This window comes from Leucopleurus acutus, assembly GCF_964270905.1.
Source record: "Leucopleurus acutus genome assembly, chromosome: 20".
NCBI lineage: Eukaryota > Metazoa > Chordata > Mammalia > Artiodactyla > Delphinidae > Leucopleurus > Leucopleurus acutus.
This window is the reverse complement of record NC_139162.1, coordinates 43,895,091-43,918,590: the sequence shown is the minus strand read 5'-3', so window position 1 is coordinate 43,918,590 and position 23,500 is coordinate 43,895,091. Positions and strand designations below refer to the sequence as shown.

Here is a 23,500-nt window from a genome sequence, read left to right as displayed (position 1 = left end):
AAATGCTCACATATAATGAGCATTTAGGTAGGGTCTATGTTAGGTAGGACATGAATCCGTAACAGAACTCAATATAACAATAGCTTAAACAAAGGAGAACTTTAATTCTCTCTCACCAGTAGACCAAGCATAAGCAGTCCAGGGCTTCATGGTGTCAGTATGGAGGCTTTATGGCATCAGAGATGCAAGCTGCTTTGACCTACGGCTCTCCCATCCCTAGGGGAGCGTCCCGGCCTGAGTGGTCCAAGGTGGCTCCCACCACATCCATGCTCCAGGCAGTGGGAAGGGGAAAAGGGAAATGGAGACTCAGCCCACCACTCTTTCTAAGCATAGGTGGACAGAGAAATAAAATCTTAGCTTTGGTGTCTGATTTATTCTGAGGGTCATCTCTTTGGTTTATTCCCAGGGCAAATAGCGAGGGTAACAGTGAGGTCACGTCATGAATGAGCAGTCAAAGGGAATATAGCTGCTTGTTTCAGGTTAATACAAGTTGGTTGCAAAAATGGGCAGAATTCAAATTTGCATATATGATATGGTCAGAAATATATAAAAATATACCCAGTAAAATGACAGGATGGAAATATAACAAAATATTGTAATGAGGTTGTCTCTCAGATGTAGGTGAAGTTTCTTTTTCTTTGTGTATTTTGCTGTGTTCTTCAAAATTTTCACAACGAGCAAGCGTTATTAGATCTTTTAAATTTTATTTATTGTGACATATAGAACACCTATCAAAAGAGCCCACAAAACCCCCAAACAAAAAGCAAATGCACGGCATAATGAATCATTGAGTGAACACTCGACCATCTACCGCCACAGAAAAAAAAGAGGTCATCAGTGCAGTCTAGAAAATGTTTTGTCCTTTTTTATTCGTAAAGCTTCCTCTTCTCTGACAGGTTACCACCATTTTGATTTGATAGAATCCCTTCCTTGCTTTTCTTACTAGTTTTTCCCCCTAGCTGTGCTTCCTAAACACTGTAGTCTCATCTGGACTATTTTTAAACTTTATGCAAATGAGGACCATATTGCATGCACTCTTTTGTATATGGCTTTTTTTTCTTTCACTTAACATTCTGTTTGTGAGATAAATCCATGTTGTAGCAAGTATTAGTATCTACTGTGTTTATTCTGTGGATCCAGGATAATTATTATCATTATTGTGTGAATGGGCTACAATATACGTACCCATTCTCCTGTGATGGGCGTATGTGTTGGTTCCCCTGAAGGGCTTTGCAAATAGCGCAGCTGTGAAGAGGTTTACACAGGCTTCCTGGTGTCCATCCACTAGTCTCCCCAGGATACAGGTAGAGGGGCAGAAGTTCTAAGTCACTGGGAAAAACAATGCCATACTGTTTCCAAAGTGGTTAAACCACTTCCACTCACTCCTTCAGCAGCTTTACAATAAGTCTTGATATCAGGTAGTGTGAGAGACCTCTCATCTTGTTCTTGTCTAAGAGTATCTTTGTTATAATCGGCTCTTTGTATTTCAGTGTAAAATTTAGGATCCATCTGCAAGTTCCACAGAAAAAAGCTTTTAGAGTCTAGATTATGAATGGATTGAATATATAGGTAAATTCAGGGGAAACTGCTATCCAAATCCAATAACATGGTATATCAAACCATTTATCTAGATTTTTTTAAAAGTCTTTTACAGAGTTTCCCTGTACAGGCTTTTCATATAGTTTGTTAGATTTATTACTAGCTACTTGGCCATTTATGCTAATGTAAAGTGTTACTTTTTTCCACCTTTGTTTGGTTTATGGCTGGTATATAGCAATAAAATTGGTTTTTGTAGGTTGATTTTATATCCAGTTACCTCACTAAATTCTGTTATGAATTCTAATAAATCAGTCTATAGAGTCTTCTGAATTTTCTTTAGCCAGAATCATATAATCTATTAATAATGGTGGCAATAACCTTTTATTTATTTTCCTGCTTTACTTCAGAGTTAAGGTCTCCAGGACAAAATTGAACAGAAGTGATGACAATAGGCATCTTTCTTTGTCTTATTCCAAACTTAGAAGGAAAACATTTTTTTTTAGATTTTTTTTTTGATGTGGACCATTTTTAAAGTCTTTATTGAATTTGTTACAACATTGCTTCTGTTTTATGTTTTGGTTTTTTGGCCACGAGGCATGTGAGATCTTAGCTCCCTGATCAGGGATCGAACGCGCACCCACTGCGTTGGAAGGCGAAGTCTTAACCACTGGATCACGAGGGATGTCCCAGTTCCTTTCCTTTCAACCCTGTTTTGTGATTACCCTCCCCCATCTCCTATCCTGATCCAGGTCACCAGTGTTACCAGCGTTAGCGGCCCAGGTGTATCCTTACATAGTTTACTCCACCATCACTCAAATATGCAAACATGTATACGTATATTTATAAGGGATTCTTTTTGGTCATTGTTTGGAATCGTACTAGATTCACTTCTCTGCATCTTGCTTTTCTCAGTTAAAATCCCTTCAAATCAGCTTGTAGAGTTCTAATTCATTTGTAATGACTGCGTTTATGATATGGGTAAAACACAGTTGATAAATCTATCAAGTATTGCTTTAATTATATTTAAAAGGCCTTCATTTGATGAATAAAACTTGGCCGTTGTGGTCTAAGATGGGTGCCCACTGCCAGTGTCAGGGCCACACTCCAGCCAAGAGGAAGGGCAGAGACGGGCAGGGCACACTTTTGCCTTCAGAAACACAACCGGGCCACTTCCCTGGCGGTCCAGTGGTTAAGATTTCGTGCTCCCAATGCAAGGGGCACGGGTTCAATTACTGGTTGGGGAACTAAGATCTCGAATGCCACACAACGTGGCCAAAAAACAAACCGAAAACAAAACAAACAAACAAAAAGACAGAAGTTGCCCATTTTGTTTCTTCCCACATTCCATTGGCCAGAAGACTGTTACAAGGCCTCACCTGGCTCCAAAGAGACTGAGAAACATAGTCTTGACCAGGGGACCAGATGCCCAATTCCAAATGCTATTTCAATAGAAGAAGGGGAGAAAACAACGTTTGCTGATCACTAGAAGTCAGGCTCACTCACCTTCTAGCCAAACAGTGCTTGCTAGCACTTTCCCTTACGCCAGAGTGGGAAACATCTGGGTAGTCATCCACTGATAGGAAATAAAGAGATTGTGAAACCTCTTTACCAGTTTCTTTGGTGCTTACAGCTGCCATTTCATTAAAAACAAAAACAATTTTTTTTTATTCAGGTAGAATTTACATAGAGTAAAAATCACCCTTTTTAGTGTATTTTTCTATGGGTTTGAAGAATGCATACAGCCATGTAATTGTCACCACGATGAAAATATAGAATTCTATCACTCCCGGATTTCCCTTTGTGGTCAACCTCTCCCTCTACTTCCAGCCCTTGGCAGGCACTGATCTGATGTCTGTCCCTATAGTTTACCTTTTCCAGAATGTCATATGAATGGAATTGTGTATGTAGACTTTTGAGTCCGGCTTCTTTCACTTAACATGATGCATTTCAGATGTGTCTGTGCTGTTGTGTGTATTAGTAGCTTATTCCCTTTAATTGCCGAATAGTATTCCATTGTATGGAAGTATCACAGTTTGTTTATCCATTCATCTGTTGACGAACACTTGGGTTGTTTCTAGTTTTGGGCAATTATGACGAAAGCCACTATTGATATGGCATACTGGTTTTTATGTGCACTTAAGTTTTCACTTCTCTGGGGTAAAAACCTAGGAATGAGGGCTTCCCTGGTGGTGCAGTGGTTAAGAATCTGCCTGCCAACGCAGGGGACACGGGTTCGAGCCCTGGTCCGGGAAGATCCCACATGCCAGGGAGCAACTAAGCCCATGCGCTGAGCTGAGCCTGCACTCTAGAGCCCGTGAGCCACAACTACTGAGCCTACTTGCTACAGCTACTGAAGCCCGTGCACCTAGAGCCCATGCTCTGTAACAAGAGAAACCACCGCAATGAGAAGCCAGCGCACTGCAACAAAGAGTAGCCCCCATTCACCACAACTAGAGAAAGCCCGCACACAGCAAGAAGACCCAGTGCAGCCACAAACATAACAAAACTAACAAAAAACCACCTAGGAATGAGATTGTTGGGTCATATGGTAAGAATATGTTTAACCTTATAAGAAACAACCGAACTGTTTTCTAAAGGGTCTGTACTATTTTGCAGTCCCATCGGCAATGTATAAGAGTTCTAGCTGTTCACATCTTTGGCAGCTCTAGATATTGTCAGTGTTGTTGTTGTTGTTTGCCATTCTAATAGATGTGTAGTGGTATCTCATTGTGGTTTTCCATTTTATTTTGACCAAAGAATCAAACTATTATCTTATCTAGGAAGGGTAAGGCAGGCCAGATGGATTGGTTCCCCTGGTATTTTGGACAATTCTCATGCTTTCTATCCAGAGGTCCAGGGCTTTCTGAACATCAGCTCTACATTTTGGGAATTTCCTACCTTATGAATTTGGTCTCCCCAGTCTAGAAATCAGAGACCACTTTCCCACCCTTTCTTGCAGCTGTGGTGTGGGCGTGTTTTCCGTACTCTGCCAACCAAATGCACCCATGTTTGAAAATTGTTTTTTTAATTTGGAAAATTTTGAAAAGACAGAAAAGTAGACAGAAAAGTATGAGGAGTCCTCAATAATCTATCTACTCCCAACAACCGGCCAACCATGGCCCATCCTTTACCACTCATTCCCCTCTTCTGTCTCGTTATGTAGCAAATCCCAAACATCATATTTCATCTGCAAGTATTTTGGTACTCATATCATGATTCGATTTGAAAGAGAGTGAGAAGGAGGCAACCTGTAAAATCGATTCTGATGTGAACATCAGAAGTCTTAGCAGAAAATTCTGTGTGGGCATTAGGATTTGTGTAGCCCCGGGAGTGCTTCTCTGGCCCTCCTAGAGATTCAGCAGTTTCCTTAACATCATTGAACACACCTCCTTTTCTGTTGCCTTGGTTTCTATGGTATGTAACGAAGAACCCTGACTGCTATGTTTGGGTCAAGTGTAACGTTGGTTTAATAACTGGTGCCAGGGGGTGGGCATGGATAATTCCTACTTTCAAATTGTGGAAGCAGCAAGTCTTTTGAGAAAGGGGTAGGGATAAGAGATGTCGTGGGCATCCATTGTACTGATGACCCGGTGCCCCTCCTTCCTTCTGGAAGTTAAACTCCCTTTGTCTTAGTGTAGGTTCCCTCAGAAGCAGCCGCTGAAAGAGGATTCAAGTGCAAGCCATTTACCTGAAGTTCAGAGAACACCAACAGGGAGTGGGGAAGGGAGACAGGGAAGGATGAGCCAATGAAGGGTGTGTTATCTAGAGCAATTGGAGCTTAATCTTGCTGGGGGATCCTGGAAGACTGTAGAACAGTCTAGAGTTGTTCATCCAAGTCTTGAGGGAGCTGGGGTATTTATCTACCAACTCCCGTCAGTTATTGGAAGAGAGCTGCTCCCAGGAGCATTAACTCCCTGGCCCTTTCCAGCTTGGGCGGAGTGGGTTGCAACAGCCAGAAAGAGCCCTCAAGAAGACAGCCACAGTGCAGGCACTCAGAAGCCAGGTTGTGTGCTTGGAAATGGTAAATGCTGAGGGAATGTGGGTGAGACACCAACAGCATCCCCTCCACGCTGCTTCTAGGGACTGTTCCTCCCTCCTGCTCCATTTCAGTGTCCTCATGCATCCTGCCATTTTCTTACAGATTTCACCCCTCACCCCAGTTTTGAGGTGGGCAGATTATTTGTGTTGAGTCAATCTTTGCCCTTTCCCAGGATATATATCTGTATCTGTATTATATATCCCTATCTATCTATCTAACCAACCAGGGTCCTTGGACTCCTTAATCAATAGTAATTGATAAGAGGCCAGATGAGAAATTCAGGCAAGGCTCTACTGGGACTCGTGCTGCAGCACGAAGGAGCAAAAACAAGTAACAGTTCCCCTTGCTTGCTTCCTGAAAGGGAGTGAGCTGGTAACTTAAATTGGGTGAGGGTAGGGGTGGGTTCGTGGGTCCGGGCCGGAGGGTTGGCTTAGGCGGTTGGCCAACCCACTTGGTGGTGCTGTGTGCAGGGACCACGTGCAGTATCCTGCTTTTGCTCCTGACACCTCAGAAGTGGTAGTTGGGTTTTTGATCTTTTTTGGTTTTTTTAATATTTATTTATTTATGTTGGCTGTGCTGGGTCTTAGTTGCAGCACGTGGACTTCTTAGTTGCAGCATGCATGTGGGATCTAGTTCGCTGACCAGGGATCGAACCCGGGACCCTGCACTGGGAGCATGGCACGGGGTCCTACCCACTGGGCTACCAGGGAAGTCCCAGTCTTTTTTTTTTTGCGGTACGTGGGCCTCTCACTGTTGTGGCCTCTCCCGTTGCGGAGCACAGGCTCCGGACACACAGGCCCAGTGGCCATGGCTCACGGGCCCAGCCACTCCGCGGCATGTGGGATCCTCCCGGACTGGGGCACGAACCCGTGTCCCCTGCATTGGCAGGCGGACTCTCAACCACTGTGCCACCAGGGAAGCCCGAGGAGCCATGTTTAATGCAACCTGTTACCACTGGTGGTCATTAGGGCCAAGAGCCAAAGAATATTTATTGAGCATCTGCTATGTGTGCTGGCGACACAACGGTGAACAAGACAGAAAGATTCCTCTTCTTATGGAGTTTCCATTCTAGAGGAAGTGGCGGACCGTAGAAATAGGAATACGTAAGTCAGAGAATTTCAGGCATGACAAATACAGGAAGAAAATGAAATTGGTAGGAGGTGACTTGAGCAGTGGTGACCAGGAGAGGCCTCTGTGAGGGTGTAGCATTTGGGTTGACACCTGGAGGATGAGAAAGGGTCAATTATTCAAAGACTTCAGGAAAAGCATCACAGACAGGGGGAACAGCAGGTACAAAGGCCCTGAGGTGAGAATGAGCTTGACTTATTCAAGAAACAGCAAGAAGACCAGTGTAACTTGAGTAGGGGAAGTGAGGTGAAAAGAGGCCCGAGGGGAGGACACAGAGATGGGCAGGTCTTTATATGAACATATGTTTTTATTTCTCTCGGGTAAATGCCTTCTTTCGCAGAATTGCTGGATCTATGCGTAGGTGACTATTTAAATTTATAAGAAACTATCAAACTCTTTTCCAAGGTTCTATTTTACATTTCCAATTGCTCCACGTCTCTGCTGACACTTGGTAGGGTCCGTGTTTTTAATTATTGTCATTCTAGGGACTTCCCTGGTGGTCCAGTGTTTGGGACTCCACACTCCCAAGGCAGGTGGCCCAGGTTTGATCCCTGATCAGGGACCTAGATCCTGCATGCCACAGCTGAGACCGGGTGAAGTCAAATAAATACTTAAAAAAATTTTTTTTGGTCATTTTAGTAGGTGTGTATTTCATTGTGGTTTTAGTTTGTATCTCCCTAATGACATGATGTTGAGTGTTTTTTCACATGTTATTCGGCCAGTCACATCTCTTGTTTTGTGACGTGTCTGTTCCAATCTTTCGGCCATTTAAAAAAGTGGGTTATTTGTCTCACTTTTCAGAAAGCTTCCTCTGGCTGGTGTGGGGAAGATGGACTGTAGGGGGCAAAAGTGGAAGCAGGGAGAGTGGGGAGGGACTGTAGCTCCCACAGAGGCAAGCTTGTCACAGACTCAGCACACAGCCTGCCTTCTGGGAAAGTTAGCTTTGACCTTCCCCAACTTTTGCGCTGCTGCCAGGAGAGACTGAGACACTTACAGATCTGGCGGCCAGGGGGGCAACTCTGCTTCCTGGAGTCTGGCTCTGGGAGGAGGATGCTGCCCTCCATCTCAGCTCGTTCCTTTTCCCGGTGGAATGGAGACCAGGGAGTGGAGACCAGCCCAGGCCGGCGTATTGGGGTCTGCACCAGTAAAGTTGTACCTGTCGCTAAAATATTGAAATACTTCACTTTGGGTTGGTAAAGAGCCTCTATCCCACGTCCCACAAATATCTACCACCACCCCAGTTGGCTCCCTTGGGACACCTCCGACTTCCCCACATCTCATCAACCAAAGGGGAGCCCCAGGACTCTGATCCAGCCCTGTGGCCACATCCGTTCTGACTAGGCGCTGCCTGGGTGTGGGGCTGTTAGACTGGGGACAGCCTGGGCCTGGTTGCAGTTGGAAGAATCAGATCAGGAGGCCGAGGCTGAGAGGTAGAGGGAGGATTTTTCTCAAGGCGAGCCCAGAACTGAAGACTTGAAGTACTAATAACAGTAACAGCAATGATGTTGATAAAGATTAACATTCATCGAGCATATACAGGGTGCCAGGAAGCCTGATTCTAACAGACCTCACAAAATCCTCACAAGAAACTGGATCATTGCAGCAGCCTGGCCCCCAGCTCCTGCCCCTGCCCCCCACAGTCTGCTCCCCACCCCCAGCCAGAGGGAGCCCTGGGAACACCCGAGTCAGATCAAAGCCCTCCTGGCTCAGAGCTTCCTCTGGTCTCTGACTGCCCCCCCCACCCCGCCCCGGCTTGCTGGGCTTCAGCCACCTTGAGATGCCTGGTGTGCCAGTAGGGCCTGCAGGACCTACTCCCTCCAGACCTGGTGGTGGTGGTGGTGATGGTGGGGTGTTGATTCTTCTGCGGCGGAACTCGGCCAGGCCTGGGCAGTGGCGGCGTTAACAGCCAGTGCTGCCTGGGACTCGGCCCTGGCCCTCTTCCAGACTCGAATACTACGCCCCCGCAACAGGCCACTCAGCGTCTGTCCCATGACCAGCATCCAGTTTCCCCTTTTTTCTCCTGAGCCCGGCCCCCTGGGGAGCTGCGGGTGTTCCGCCTGGACAGGGGAGGGGGGCTTCCTGCTGCTGGCCCTAACCTCAGGTTCCTCCTTCCCCAGCCCCAGCTCATCTCCTGCTGGGGCTAGAAGTCCTTGTCATCTCCTGGGTGGCCTCCCTCAGTGCTCGCTTCCAGCCACTTCCTCATTTGGTGGGAGCAGCCTAACCTGGCCCAGTGTTACCACATTTCCCCCACCTGCCTCACCCCAAAGCCCCAGTCCTGCATCTGTGCTGTGTGCATCTGTGTCACTGCCTATTCCTCTCCCTCTTTCTCTGCCTTCCCGCTTTCTCCTTCCCTATCCTCCATCTTGGTTCTTTTCTCTTTCTAAGGGTCAAATATTTGTCTTTGGGTCCTGGGTTCCATTTCTGCCTTTATGTTCTGTGTCACCTTGGGCAAGTGTCTTTATTTTTCTGTAAAATGGGGATCAGAGCATCTCCCTCAGAAGAGTGTTCTTGGGGGTTAAATGCATGAACACTTGGGACGGGGTGCCTGCACGTCGTTAGTACCCGTATCCTGATGGCTCTCTTTTAATATCCTATGAACATCACACGGTTCTGATTGTCAAGTAATTATAACTGGTTCTTATAAAAAGCTGACAAGGGTCAGACCCTGTTCTAGAAATATTAATTCATTTGATTCCCCACAACAATAGTATAAAGTAGGTACTATTTTACTCCTCGTTTTACAGATGAGGAAACTGAGGCCCAGAGAGGTTGAGTGACTTGTTCAAGGTTGTCCAGCCAGGAAGAGGCAGAGATAGCTTCAATCACAGTCAGCCACAGACCCTCCTGTTATAATGATGTCTGACCCCTGCCTAGGGATGGAGGTCGAGTTGACACATGTATCTTTTGCCCTTCGTTCCAGCCACTGGGGGCTGCAGCATGGCCCTCTGGGGTGTCTGGGCCTGACTCTTTGGTGGTATCCGTCTCCGTTCCTCCTCCCCCATCGTCCCCTCCTCCCTCCTGCCACCACCCACCTCAGACTTCCTCCTTTCCTTGGTTGGACACTACGTCACATCCCACCCGCCTTGGACTGTGGTGTCCAGCAGCGTCGCCTGCATCATGGGGGGCCTTGGACCTTCCAACAGGCTCCTGTCTCTCCTGACTGTGGGTGGTGAGTTGGGGGCTTCGGCAGCTCCTGGGCTCAGTTCTGGGCAGGAAAGGGAACAGGGCGGAAAGAGAGACCCAAAGGTTGGGGGTTGATACCGGAGCAGATCCCTGGGGCCCAAAACCCTATGGGTCTCTCCCAGACCCTGTGCCCCACAAGATCTGGCCTCTGGGAGAAGCAGAGGGAGGGGATTCTGAGGGTGTTGCAACAGGACACGTCGATGTAGAAGTAACACAGTCCGGTGGCCGTGATGCCGGCCCGCAGGTCCCACCAGACGTGGCTCTCCACCCGCGCCTGCTGCCTGTTAGGACCCACCCTACGCAGCTTCTCTGCCCAACCCCCAGTCATAGTCACGTGTCTCAGTTTACCTTCTTTTTCTCTCCTCAGGTCTCAGCCTCGTTCAGGCCCACGCAGGTAGGCCTAGACCTTGCGATCCCCCTCCTTACCTCCCAAAGACCACCCCACCTCTGTCCCTTCCCCAGTCTCTCCACACCACCCCCTGATGACTGACACCACCTCCCAATTCCCAGCTCCCACTGGTCTCTGACTCCTGTGCCACTTACGTTCCCAGACTGCAGCTGCTCCTCCGTGAGCCCCGGCATGCTGGCGGGGATCGTGCTGGGGGACCTGGTCCTGACCCTCCTCATCGCCCTGGCCGTGTACTCCCTGGGTCGGCTGGTCCCTCGGGGGCGAGGGCCCACGGAGGGTGAGTGGAGCTGGCCGGGGATGGCCTGGGACCCTCTGAGGACTTCCCTGGCGGGGAGGGGTGAGCTCCCAAGTCACATCCACCCAAAAGGAGGTGATGGAGGGGCGCCTTTTGCAACCAAATGGTCCCGATTCTCACCCCGTCTGTCTCTGAACTCTGCTGTTCCCCACCCCCAAGCAGTGACCCGGAAACAGCACATCACTGAGACAGAGTCGCCTTATCAGGTGAGGAAACCAGCTTTTCTTTCTCACACCTCACTCCTGCCCTGAGGGTGTCTTGTCCCAAATACCCCTCCCCCAGCCCCTGCAGAACCTAGGCCCTAAAGCCCACTTTCTCAGCAGCTCCTCAAACGCTTGAAGGCAAAACATCCAAAACTGCTTTCAATGATCCATCACCACCTTCTGCTCAGCTTAAAATGCGTGCAGGGGAAATACAGGGGTAGTTTGTCTCAGCCAGAGGGCAGGCTCTGAATTGTTTTCCTAAAGCCCAGCCCGGGACAGGCTGATTTCTCAGAGAAGTCCTCATAAGGGCAGAGGATATAATTCAACCCTAGTTTGGTAACTCTAAAGAGAGGAGCTCTGAATTTGTGGGGGAGGGACCCTGCAGCCTTTGAGAAACTGACGAAAGCCAGAGACCCTTCAGAAAAATCCACACAAAAGATGCAAAATTGTGCATATAATCTAGAGGCGGTGCAGGTATCCTTGAAACCCTTAAGAACCATAATGCAAACGCCATCTTTCCATCTCCCACCTCCTGTCCATGCCAGTCTTAACCCTTTAGGGGGTCATGACCTCCTCTGAGAATCTAACGGAAGCCAAACAGACCCTCTCCAGAAAGATGAACTCCAGACTGGGCATGTGTATATGATTTCAGGGATTCTATCTGAGGCCTGCACCTCGGGGGCACAGAACCCCACCCCATCCCCATCGTGAACCCTGCTCTGTGAAATCTGTTTTACTTGTCTGCAGCCAACTTTGCTTTGCCTCACTTGTGGATAAAAAGTCTCTTTGTAAAGTAGAAGAATCTCAAGTTCGGCTCTGTGAGGTCCAGAGGACTGAAGGGGCTTTCCAGTTACTGGGGGAGGTGGGGGACAGTGAAACTTTAGGGCAAAGCCCCAGTTTATTCATTCCTTTGGTGGAATTTGTTGAGGGCCTATATATGCTAGATGCTGGAGACACAGCAGCAGAGCTTACATCCTAGTTGGGGAGACAGACTTTTTTTTAATTAATTAATTAATTTTTATCTTTGGCTGCGTTGGGTCTTTGTTGCTGCGCGCAGGCTTTCTCTAGCTGCGGCGAGCGGGGGCTACTCTTTTTTGCGGTGCGCGGACTTCTCATTGCGGTGGCTTCCCTTGTTGCAGAGCACGGGCTCTAGGCGTGCAGGCTTCACTAGTTGTGGCACGTGGGCTCAGTAGTTGTGGCTCGCGGGCTCTAGAGCACAGACTCAGTAGTTGTGGCTCATGGGCTTAGTTGCTCTGTGGCATGTGGGATCTTCCTGGACCAGGGCTCGAACCCATGTCCCCTGCATCGGCAGGTGGATTCCTAACCACTGCGCCACAGGGAAGTCCTGGGGAGTCAGGGAAGTCCAGGGAAGTCCTGGGGAGACAGACTTGAAGCAGATTAACAAATAAGATCATTGGGGGAGGCAACATGAAGGAAATAAAGTAGACTGATGTGACAGTGACTCGAGTGTGTGAGGAAGAAACTATAGATGGGGAAATCAAGAAATGCTTCTATGAGAAAGTGACATGAGCTGAGACTTGAAGGGTGAGAAGGAACTACCCATGGGAATATCTAGGGGACCAATGTTTCAGGCAGAGTGAACAGCACACACAAAGGCCCCTCGGCTGGGGCATAACAATGAGGCAGAGGAGAAGGGGGAACATTGAAGGCACTTGAATAAAGTCCAGATCTCTTTCATGGATACAAGGTTGAAGAAGCTGCCAGGGGCCTTGCAGCCCACTGGGAGAAGGCTAGATTTTATTTTCAGTTTATTTGGTGGACCCCCTTCACTGATGGTCCACACCCTGTCCATCCCTTTAGGAGCTCCAAGGCCAGAGGACAGATGTCTACAGCAGCCTCAACACACAGAGGCCATATTAAAAATGAGCCCAGACCAGGGCAGTCAGCAACCTGATGCCTGGATCCAGTCATTCCTGATGCCTGCCCAGCACTCTATTCCTACTCCCACCAAGATACGGATCCACAGAGTGTCCACAATGAGACATCAGACCTCTCCCCACTACTGCCCCCAAATAAACATGGAGCACACAAACAATGTTGAGTTATTCCAGATCCCTGGGCTGACGGGATGGGGATATGCGGGGTTCTAGGTGGATCAAGGACCCAGAAACAGCTAAATGAGAGGGAGCCTTTGGGGAACCTGGGTTGTCTGAGAAAGGATTAGAACAAGAAGTATTTCAATTGCTTTATTCCAGCCCAGAAGAGGGCTGGGTTTCCTGTGCCACCACACACAATCCAGGATGACAGGGTCAGAAGTCCTATGTCGCAGTTACTGGGGAGTCAGCCCCTGCCAGGCATGTCGATGTAGATTTTGCCATCTTCTGGGGGTGGGGGAGAGAAAGCACGAGGCCTGACCACCCACCTTCCACCCACACCTCCACTTCCTTGGGGACCCCCTGCCTCAGGGGTTTCCTCAGGAGTTCCCCTAAGCACCGCCCCCAGGGTTTCCCCAGAACCTCAAGGGCTTGCCCGGGGGCACCCGCCCTGGGGACCCCCTCCCTAGGGACACCATGCCTCTTCAGGCCCAGCTCTGTCCCTGCCCTCACCTTGGGTGGGCCTGCTGTGTGGGCGCACACACACAAACACCACCACCACGATTAGCAGTGACACGACCGCATCTGCAGCCACGAGGCCCGCCAGGAGTGGCAGGGAGAGGGGCCCACATCCAGAACAGGAACCTGAAGGGGTGGGAGCCAAGATAGAAGGCAGTTGAGGGGGGTTCCAGACACTTGGGCCTGGGCTTTGGGCATATGGGTCAGAGGAAGTCCCTTTGGAGGTGGGTGTCCCAGATTCCCTGGGGAATGAAAGGGGAGAGGGAGATCCAGAGAGAGGCTGGGGGGTGTCCCAGGGCTCCCAGGACTGTGCTCTGGGCATAGTAAGTCCTCCTGAAGACAGGCTGGTGGACGGCCGAGTCCCTGGGCCTTCAGTTTGGTGATGTGGACAGTGAGATGGGGACCTAGAGAGGGCTGCAGAGCCTCTGGGGGCTCTGATTCGGGGATGTGAGGTGAGATCCAGGACCCACAGGCCACACTTTAGGGATGGAAGCAGGACCTGAAGCGGTGCTGCAAAGGGGACAGGGTGTTGATTTCTCACCTGGGGTCGTCTGAGCTGCAGCCACTGAGGAAGGAGAGGGAAGGTAGATCAGTGGGGAGAGGTGGTTCTCAAAACAGGGTGCAGGGAAAGGCGATGTCCTGAGAAGTAGCCTCCACTCGGGAGAGGTCAAATAAGAAAGAGGGGCCAAATGGGAGGGAAGCACCCAGAGACACAGAGGGAGACAGGAAGTCAGAAATCTCACCTCACAGGAAATCTCACCCAGCGGTGAGAAGGGGACGAACAGCAGCCATCCAAACTCAGCTTCCCTCCCCAAAGAACCAGGCCCAGACGTCTCTCTCTGGAAGGGCAAGGGCACTGGGAGAAGGACCCATCCTCAGCACCCCTCCCTTCAGATGCCACCCCAAGCCACTCCTTTCACAAAGCTCTGCCTAACACCCCCCATAACCACTGGCTTCACCTGGGAGCAAAAGCAGGAACGGGATGTTGCCTGCAGGAACCATGGTGGGCTGGGGGCTGGAAGAGGTCTGTCAAAGGGCTTTGGTCCAGAGAAGTCCTGAGGAACAATGGGGAGTAGAGAGGCAGCAATAGCGGATGTCACTCTGCTGGTGGCAAGGCCACCTGCTTCCTGTGTGTGTGTGGGAGGGGGAGAGGTGATGGATCTCTCTGACAGCCTTTAGGGACAAACTAGGGGGAGGGTCAGAGAGATCAGGGAGGCTGCTGTGATCGTCCAGGTGGGACGTGACAGGTGGACCAGGGTGTGGGCACTGGGGAGATCCTGGAAAGATTTTGAAGGTAGAGCCAACAAAACTTGCTGATGGAGTGGATATGAGTGTGCATGAGAGAGAGGGGTCCAGGATGACCAAAGCTTCTGGCCTAAGCAACTGAGAAGACAGAGCATCCTTTGACAGGATGGAGAAAGAGGGGAAGCAGGCGTAGGGGGGAGAGTGCCAAGGTTTGGGCAAACTGGGTTGGAAATGCCTGATAGATCACCCTGTGGAGAAGCTGAATGACCACAGCTGCCTCTTTGAGTTCAGGCGGTAAGTCTGGTCTGGAGATGTAAATTTGGGGATTGCTGGCTTATGGATGGTATTTAAAGCCATGAGACTGGATGAGATCATCAAGGAAGTGAGTACAGACAGAGGAGCAACACCACCTCCTCCCAACACCAAGAATGGGTGAAGAGGAGGAAACAGCCAGTAAAACGGAAGGAGCAGCAAGTGAGGGAGGAGAACCAGGAGAGCATAGTCTTGAGGGCAGGGGAGAAATATGATTTACATGGTCACCAAGATGGGAACTGAGAATGAGCCTCCCACTGGAATGTCAGTTGGCTTGAGGGTTGGGAATTCCTGCCTGCTTAGTTCACAGCTATACCACAGCACCCAGCAAAGTACCTCCCTTGCAGTAATTATTTTTAATGATGAATGAATAATGAGAACTGGCCTCTGAGAAAGGTGATGTGTGGAAGGGGGTAAATTTGAGTTCACCTATATCACTCTTACCTATAGACCTTTCTTCCCTCGAGACCAGGGAGTTCAGAACCCCAGCCCCCTTCTCTCTCAGGACCCAATAATACTGGCAGCGTCCCCCCGCCCCTCGGCCAGCCCAGGGCCTGGGAGTCAAGGCCTCCAACACCCCACTGGACAAAAGTCCAGGTCCCCAGTTCCCTCCTCTTTCAGGAGTCCGCTACCTCAGGCCCCTTCTCCCTCAGACCAAACACGGGGTTCCCAATCACTGTTTCCGGGGAGACTTAGGAATCGGGCTCTTAAAGTCAGCCCCGCCCATTTAGACACCAAGTTTGCTCGAGCGCAACGCGGGGACTCCCGGGCTTGTGGGCGGGGCCCGCCCCACGACTGGGCGGTGCCAGAACCTCAGTTTAAAAAGTCGCAGGGGGACCCGACCCAAGATCGGGGACCCGGCGGCGGCTCCGCGGGGAAACAGCGAGGCTGGCGCAGCGCCGAGGCCGGGGCCCTGGGGCCCCACAATCCGCACAACGGAATCCCCGAGGTAATGGAGGGGCGGGGAGGTGAGGCACGCTCGGCCCCTAAGAGAGGGGCTGGGGGACGGACTCTTGAAGCTCTGAGGGACAGAGCTGGAGCATCAAGAGTGAGGGGTGTGGGCTTCCCTGGTGGCGCAGTGATTGAGAGTCCGCCTGCCGATGCAGGGGACACGGATTCTTCCCGGTACGGGAAGATCCCACATGCCGCGGAGCGGCTGGGCCCGTGAGCCATGGCCGCTGAGCCTGCGCGTCCGGAGCCTGTGCTCCGCAACGGGAGAGGCCACAACAGTGAGAGGCCCGCGTACCGCAAAAAAAAAAAAAAAAAAGAGTGAGGGGTGAAGCCTCAAGCTGAGAGTGAGGGTACCCGGTGTTTGGAGGGGGCGGAGGGTCCGGACTCCTGGGTCGTGATCCCGGAGCGGCTGGGATTCTGGACTCTTGAGTCCCGGGGTGGTGGGGGCGTGGGGTGGGGTAAAGGACTGTTGATCCTGAATCCTAGGTCCCGGGGGTGAAAGCGCTGGGAGCCCCGACTCCTGCATGGGTCCTGGGAGGAGGGGGCTGGGGACCCGGACTCCATGCTGTAGGAAAAGAGGCTGGATCGAGTCCTTGGGGGCGTTGTTTGAAATCAGCCAAGGTCTGGGTGGGCAAGGTCCGGAGCTTGGCCGCAGGAATGCACTCTGGCCGTGACCCTGCCCCACCCTGGGATTTCCCGAGTCGCCACCCGGCCCGGGTCCCCGGGCTGAGCAGGAATTTCCCTTGTGCGGGGATTCCACGAGCGCCACGCTTGGCCACGCATCGCGTCTCGGAGCGGGACACCTGGGTCGCCGGGCGGAGAGGAAGAAGGAGATGGAAGATTCCCTTGCGTGAGCGACGTGACGTCAGTGCGTCGCGTCTGGGCGGTTTCCGAGTCCGCCCTCCGGCGCTTAACCCTTCCTATGCTCGAGCGGGGCTCGGAAGGGTGAGGGCTGTGGGCCCGGCCTTCTTGCGTCGTGCGAACAAGGAGTCTGGAAACTGGGATTACCAGGTCCTAGAGGGGAGTAAGCTGAGGGCCCGGACTCCTGGGTCCTGAGGAAGGGTATGCGAGTCTCCCAGACTCCCGTGAGGTGGGGCTTGGACTTCGGATCTGAAGAGGGGGGCGAGGTCTGAACCTTTGGATTCCTAATGAGCTAGGGGGCTAGTGACTTCGTGGCTCCTCAGGGAGAGGGGCTGGGGACTCGGATGCCTGGTATCCCGAGGAAAAAGTATCAGGGCAGCTTCTAGGGCAGAGAGATATTGGGAACCTGGATGTGCGTCTCTGGGGAGTGATGCCCGGCGACGCCCCGAATCCCTCAGAACTGGGAGATCTGGGGGTGGGGTGGGGTGGGATTTTTCACGGAAGTGTTAGGCAGAGGGAGGGGGGCTGCAGAGGGCGCCCTCCACCTCCTTCCTCAGTTTCCACGACGCTGGTGGAAAGTTGGGTCAGAGGGGAAAGTGCGGAGCAAAAGGAAGGAAACCGCGGAGGCGGCGCCGCACCCGAAATCTTAGATTGGCTTTGGAGTTCTCAGGCGGCATCAGTGTGCCAGTTTTTCCGCGCGGGAGGGCGAAGAGGGCGCTCAGATCCACTCCCCGGCGCACTTGGGTGACGTAAGGACCCCTGATAACTTCCCTCCCTCCTCACCCCGCAGTGAGCCGGAATGAGCGCAGCCACTGCCCATCACAGACGGTGAAGAAGCTCCTAGAAGAACAAAGGCGCCGCCAGCAGCAGCCTGACGCTGGTGGGCTACAGGTGAGGCCCATGAAGCGCTGTAAACTACAACTCCCGTGAGGCCATGTCCTGTTGGGCAAGGACTTGCTGCCTTGCTGGGCCCTCGGGGCTGATGAGAGACGTAGTCCTGACTTAGATGCCCTGTAGGTGGGGAATGGGTGCTGAGGAATCTGCCAGGTAAATTCACCCTTGTTTCTCTTTGCTTATGCCTCTACAGGGACAGTTCCTGGCTCCCCTGGCCCAGCCCCTGACCCCACCTGTGAATGAGGGTGAAGCTGGTAAGTCTGGAAACTCACCTGGTTCCCTCAGCTCCTAGCCCCAGCTTCCCTCAGGGACTCAAACATCCCAACTCTTAGAACTTTCAGGAACTTAGGAGTTAGACCCTCATTCTTGCTGAGACCCGCAGAGTAGAGCCAGATTCTCTGGAGCCCAGTAGTCTATGCACATAGTCCTTCAGGGGCCCAGGCTCCCAGCCTGGAATCTAGGCCCTCAACCCCTCAGTGTCCCAGGCATTTAGGTCCCATAAGTCCAAGCTTCCAACCCCTTGGTGCCCCAGAAGTACTAGCTTTCAGTACCGTGGGGACTCCAGGCCCTCACACAGGTCCTGTCTGGGCTGTGACTTCCCTAACTCTGGTAACCGGGCCTGCCTCTGTTCCTCCTCTCACATGCAGGCCATACTCACTTCCCAGCACACCAGGAGACTGTGGGTTCTGGACTTGGCAGCCTGGCGCCCCCCATGGGCTTTCCAGACTGGGACCCCAACACGCATGCTGCCTACACGGACAGGCCCTACTCTTACCCTGCTTCTGCTGCTGAAGGTTTCCTGACTCCTGACTTCTACTCACACTCGGACCCAGGGCGGCCGTGTTCATTTCCCCTGGGGATGGAGGTGAGATACAGAATGGGAAGTGGGTGCTGAAGGGCTCCTAAGATTCCCAGTTGCCCTTATGCAGCATTCTGAGATGTCTGGGGTTGGATTAGGATCCCATTCCTCAGATGGGCAAAACTGAGGCCCAAAGGTCCAAGGTCACTTGGCGCAGATGGGACGCCCAGCCACTCTGCCTGGCACTCTGTATGTGTATGTGTGTGTGGTAGAAAGAGGGAATTCTCATCTGACTGGCTCTCCCCATCACCTGTACCCTTCAGGACCCCCTGGATACTCGGCCCTATGCAGAACCTCCCCTGCCACAGGCAGGATCCTGGAGAGGTTCTGGACTCCCTTCAGGACCCCCACAGTTGCCTCCTGTGGTCAACGGACCATCCCTGGACGCTGCCCGTGCTCACATGCTGGCTTTGGGGCCACAAAAGCTGCTGGCCCAGGATGAGGAGGGAGACACGTGAGTATAGGGGAATGGAGTCTGCAGGCTCTCCTGCTCAGCTGGGGTGCTGTGCTCATTGCTTCCTTCCACCTATCCTCAGGCTCCTGCACCTGTTTGCGGCTCGAGGGTTGCGCTGGGCCGCATACGCCGCAGCTGAGATGCTCCAAGCGTACAGACATCTGGACATTCGTGAGCATAAGGGCAAGGTGAGGGCTGAGGGCCTGGACTCCTGGATCTGAGGGCAGAGGGTCTGGAGGCCTGGATTCCTGGTTTTCAGAGGGGAGGGGGCTGGGGGCCCAGACTGACCTTTCCTGACTCCTGCAGACCCCTCTTCTGGTGGCTGCTGCTGCCAACCAGCCCCTGATTGTGGAGGATCTACTGAACCTGGGAGCGGAACCCAACGCCACTGACCATCAGGGGCGTTCTGTCTTACACGTGGCCGCTACATATGGGCTCCCAAGAGTTCTCTCGGTATGTTCGCCTGGCAGGTGGGATGAATGGGATGGACTGATTGCCTAAATCCTGGCTTTCAGGGCTAGGAGGCCTGGGGAGACCCTAATCCAGCTCTCTACCTCCTCCTCCTCCCAGGCTGTGATTAACTCAGGGGTTCGAGTTGACATCGAAGCCAGAGACTTCGAGGGTAAGTTGGGTGGTGGGCAGGGTGGGTGGGGCTGGTGGGGCTGGGTGGGGTCGGTGCTCCAGATGTAGAGTCTTCACTGTCTCTACTCTGCAGGCCTCACCCCTCTCCACACAGCCATCCTGGCCCTCAACGTTGCTATGCACCCACCCGACCTATATCCCCCAGTACTGAGTACCCAGGCCCAGGACAGGCTGGCTTGCGTCAAGATGTTGCTGCACATGGGTGCTGATCATACCAGCCAGGTGAGCTGGGCAGGGGGCAGCTGGCCTCCAGGAGGGCACGTGGGATGGGGGCGCCTGGATATCCAGGGGCTCGAAACAAATTCTGACTTGCCTCTTCCCAGCTGTGTGACCTTGAACACGTGACTTCGCTTCTCTGTGCGCCAGTTGTCAACTGGGAATAATATTACTGATCTTAACTTGTATTTACCAAGCACTTACTATTCATCAAACACTGTTTCATGGATTAGCTAATTGAATCCTCACAAACGCACTTTGATGTGTATACTATTATTACTTTCTCTCTTTCACTGATAAGGAAACTGAGGCTCAAGGACTTTGCCGTGTGTCAGAGAGGGGATTTGAGCCTAGGTGGCCTGACCCCAGAATCCAGCTGTGAATACGTATAGTCTCCTCCTTCCTGACAGTGGCTCCTTCAAAGGCTGGCTGAGAGAATTAAACATCTACTCATTGTTTTGGATTTTTACATTTTAGTTCAAGAACTTTGAACATAGATAAAGTACAGAAAATAGTATAATGAACTCCATGTAGCCAACATAAATAACCAGAAACTCATAGCCAGTCCTTTCCCATCCACTTCTCCTGTATTATTTTTAAGCAAATCCAAGCTTATAGTTTTACCCATAAATATTTGTCTTTAGAAGACAAGAACTCTTGTTAACCTCAGTACCTTTATTCCACCTTTAAAAAAATTAACAGTCTCATAATATCAAATATCCTGTGTTCAAATTTTTATTTGGCTCTAAAGTGACATACATTTATTTTTTTCATTTAAAAAAAAACGAAAACAAAACTAGGATTCAAATAAAGCCCACACATTGCAGTGATACGTCCTTTTAAGCTCTTAATTTAGAGCTTCCCCTCCTTTAGAGTTTTCTCTTCATAATTTTTTTGATAGAGCCAGCTAGGTTGTTTTGCCCTATATAAACCCACAATTCTTTTTATAATTGAAGAATAGTTGATTTACAGTGTTGTGTTAGTTTCTGGTGTACAGCAGAGTGATTCAGTTGTACACATATACACATATTCTTTTTCATATTCTTTTCCATTATGGATTATTACAGGATATTGAATCTAGTTCCCTGTGCTATACAGTAAGACCTTGTTGTTTATCTGTTTTACATGTAGTAGTTTGTATCTGCTAATCCCAAACTCCTAATTTATCCTCCCCCATCCCCTTTCCCCTTTGGTAACCATAAGTTTATTTTCTATGTCTAAACACACAATTTTTAATGTTTATTATCATTACAAATTCTTTAAAGGCACATAGTAAAGTTTCATTGTGGAAAATGTCTTTACTTGCTTCAAAATATGAAGAGAGGGGCTTCCCTGGTGGCGCAGTGGTTGAGGGTCCGCCTGCCGATGCAGGGAACACGGGTTCGTGCCCCGGTCCGGGAGGATCCCATGTGCCGCGGAGCGGCTGGGCCTGTGAGCCATGGCCGCTGAGCCTGCGTGTCCGGAGCCTGTGCCCCGCAAGGGGAGAGGCCACAACAGTGAGAGGCCCGCATACCGCAAAAAAAAAAAAAAGAGAGAGAGAACAGTTCAGTATGGAAGTAGGTACAGGCTTAGATAGGCCACTGATTAATGCTGCTCAGTTCCCATCTTTATAGATAAAATACAGTCCATGTGGGATGTGGGCGCATCTTACTGTGTTTAATAGAATGTGGGCTGGCCAGGGCAGCTGCTAGTCCAGAGAGCTCCTTTGGAGGAATAGAAAAGAAATCTTTTTCTCAAAGATACTTGGGCTGGAATATTATCTTAATAAATGTACCATTCGGTGATGTGTGTGATCTGAACGGCACCCCCTTAAATCTGGTATTCCTGTAGAGTGCACAGCACGTACAACTGTATAAGGCACTCCTGGGTGCTTGAAAAAGAGAGACAGAGTGTCTAAAGGCTCTTGGGTTCCATGGGTGGAGGCTTGGGTGTGAGGACTGTCCTGACCTCTGTCGTTCCCCTCCTCACAGGAGATCAAGAGCAACAAGACAGTTCTGCACTTGGCTGTGCAGGCTGCCAACCCGACCCTGGTTCAGCTGCTGCTGGCGCTGCCGCGGGGAGACCTGCGGGCCTTTGTCAACATGAAGGTAGGGGCCTGGCCTGGAATGTGCAGATTGGGTGAGACGTGGCAGAGAGTGAGCAGTGGGATGTTGGGAGTCCCACGGGCTGTGTCTGGGGAGGGGCTGCTGTGTGGGACGTGGACGGGGCACGTGTAGGGCCTAGAGGGGTGTGTGGAATGTGGCCCTGGAGGGGGCTTCTGGGGGATGTGAGGAGGGACATGTGGGACCTGGGTGTGACGGAATATGAAGTGCGCCGTCGAGGGCCCAGGCCAGCTGAGCCTGCGTCTTCAGCAGGCCCCCCCTCACCGTCCCCAGGCCCATGGGAACACAGCCCTCCACATGGCGGCCGCCCTGCCCCCTGGGCCGGCCCAGGAGGCCATTGTGCGGCGCCTGCTGGCAGCTGGGGCGGATCCAACGTTGCGCAACCTGGAGAACGAGCAGCCCGTCCACCTGCTACGGCCCGGGCTGGGCCCTGAGGGGGTGAGCACTGAGCCCACCCTGACTGCAGGGTGCACCCCCGACCCCAACATTCCTGACTGTAGAGGGTGACTGATAATGGTGACTCCTCCTGACCTCTACTTTCAACCCTGTATCCTGACCTCAAGGTGTGACCTCTGATCCCCAAGCATGACCTCCAGCCCCCTGACTTTTAGTCCTGACCTCAGAGTGGGACTTCTGACCCCCAAATGTGACTCTGGCCCCTTGCTTCTCCCCTTTGACTCCCAGTCCTCAATGCTAATCCCAAGGTGGGAACGCCCAGCCAGCAACACCTTTGCTCAGGAGCCTTGATTCATTGTGTGAACGAGCCTTCACCCCCAGCCCCGCATCTTGACTCAGAACCTCTGACCTTCAAACCCAACTGACCCTACTCACTTTTCTCTGACCCCCAACTTCACACCCCAAGAGGGTGTGCCTGTTCTCCTTGCAACCTCTCAAGCTTCTCCCCCGTCTTGTCTTGTCCACAGCTCCGGCAGCTACTGAAGAGGAGCCGTGTGGCACCCCCAGGCCTGTCCTCTTAGGACTCAAACCCAGAACCTGGACTGATTTTCCAGTCCCCACCGTCCTGTGGGACAGCCAGCGTATGCTAATGTTGCAAATCTGTGATAATGTATGTGCATAATGTCCTGCCATCGGGGTCTTACATTAAAACCCCAAAATGGCTGTTGGTGGGTAAACAGTCCCCAATATTTGGGGTGGTGTGATACCCTTCCTCCACCCACAAGGAGCCCCCTTGATGATTTCTGTGAAATCGAGGCCCCTTGATTGTTTCTGTGAAACACACTGGACCCCCAACCCTTTCCCCACCAGGATCTTTTGGGGTCCAGATGTAACTCCCCTATATGGTACTTGGGGTACGCCAAAAGAGCTTCCAGTACCATCCTAGTAGAGCTCCTAAGATGACCCCTGACCTCCCCAGGACCCACCCCCTTCAGGTCCTTAACCCTGAGACATAGGAAGGACTCTCGATCATAGTCCCCTAGGTCCTACTGCTTTAAGTCAGAACACAACCAGGCCCCTGACCCAGACCTCAGTATTTCTAGTGAATCCCTCCCCTATCTGAAACTCTTGATTAAACTCAGTTTGGACTAGAACCGTTACTGTCTAATCTCTAATCATTGTGCGGGGAAGCGGCTGAG

At 51.4% G+C, this 23,500-nt stretch overlaps 3 protein-coding genes and 1 long non-coding RNA gene across 5 annotated transcripts; 2 read left to right on the top strand and 2 right to left on the bottom strand.

The window, feature by feature from the left end:
* Positions 1-6,713: 6,713 nt before the first annotated feature.
* On the bottom strand, positions 6,714-8,600 carry LOC309976966. The gene is made up of 3 exons (XR_014327019.1): positions 8,478-8,600; positions 7,701-7,868; positions 6,714-6,799 (listed from the first exon to the last, which is right to left on the bottom strand). It is a non-coding gene; the product is annotated as an uncharacterized lncRNA (long non-coding RNA).
* Positions 8,601-9,762: 1,162 nt separating this feature from the next.
* Positions 9,763-12,836, top strand: TYROBP (transmembrane immune signaling adaptor TYROBP). Of its 2 annotated transcripts, none has more exons than XM_082862181.1 (5): positions 9,763-9,875; positions 10,257-10,283; positions 10,441-10,575; positions 10,756-10,799; positions 12,618-12,836. In XM_082862181.1, exons 1-5 carry the CDS (start codon positions 9,824-9,826, stop codon positions 12,675-12,677), a joined length of 318 nt encoding a protein of 105 aa, XP_082718307.1. In that variant the 5' UTR covers positions 9,763-9,823; the 3' UTR covers positions 12,678-12,836. The 2 variants fall into 2 exon arrangements, with proteins under 2 accessions (XP_082718307.1, XP_082718306.1); XM_082862180.1 differs by having other exon boundaries at positions 10,753-10,799.
* A 261-nt stretch (positions 12,837-13,097) lies between these two features.
* Positions 13,098-14,371, bottom strand: HCST (hematopoietic cell signal transducer; the record flags this gene model as incomplete). The annotated part of the gene is made up of 4 exons (XM_082862701.1): positions 13,098-13,138; positions 13,364-13,495; positions 13,911-13,934; positions 14,329-14,371. 4 exons carry the CDS (start codon positions 14,369-14,371, stop codon positions 13,098-13,100), a joined length of 240 nt encoding a protein of 79 aa, XP_082718827.1.
* A 3,973-nt stretch (positions 14,372-18,344) lies between these two features.
* On the top strand, positions 18,345-22,959 carry NFKBID (NFKB inhibitor delta; the record flags this gene model as incomplete). Its single annotated transcript, XM_082862557.1, has 9 exons — positions 18,345-18,497; positions 18,755-18,945; positions 19,028-19,133; positions 19,252-19,398; positions 19,516-19,567; positions 19,661-19,809; positions 21,774-21,890; positions 22,179-22,343; positions 22,829-22,959. The coding sequence occupies 9 exons, from the start codon at positions 18,345-18,347 to the stop codon at positions 22,880-22,882; spliced, it is 1,134 nt and encodes a 377-aa protein (XP_082718683.1). The 3' UTR covers positions 22,883-22,959.
* Positions 22,960-23,500: the final 541 nt, after the last annotated feature.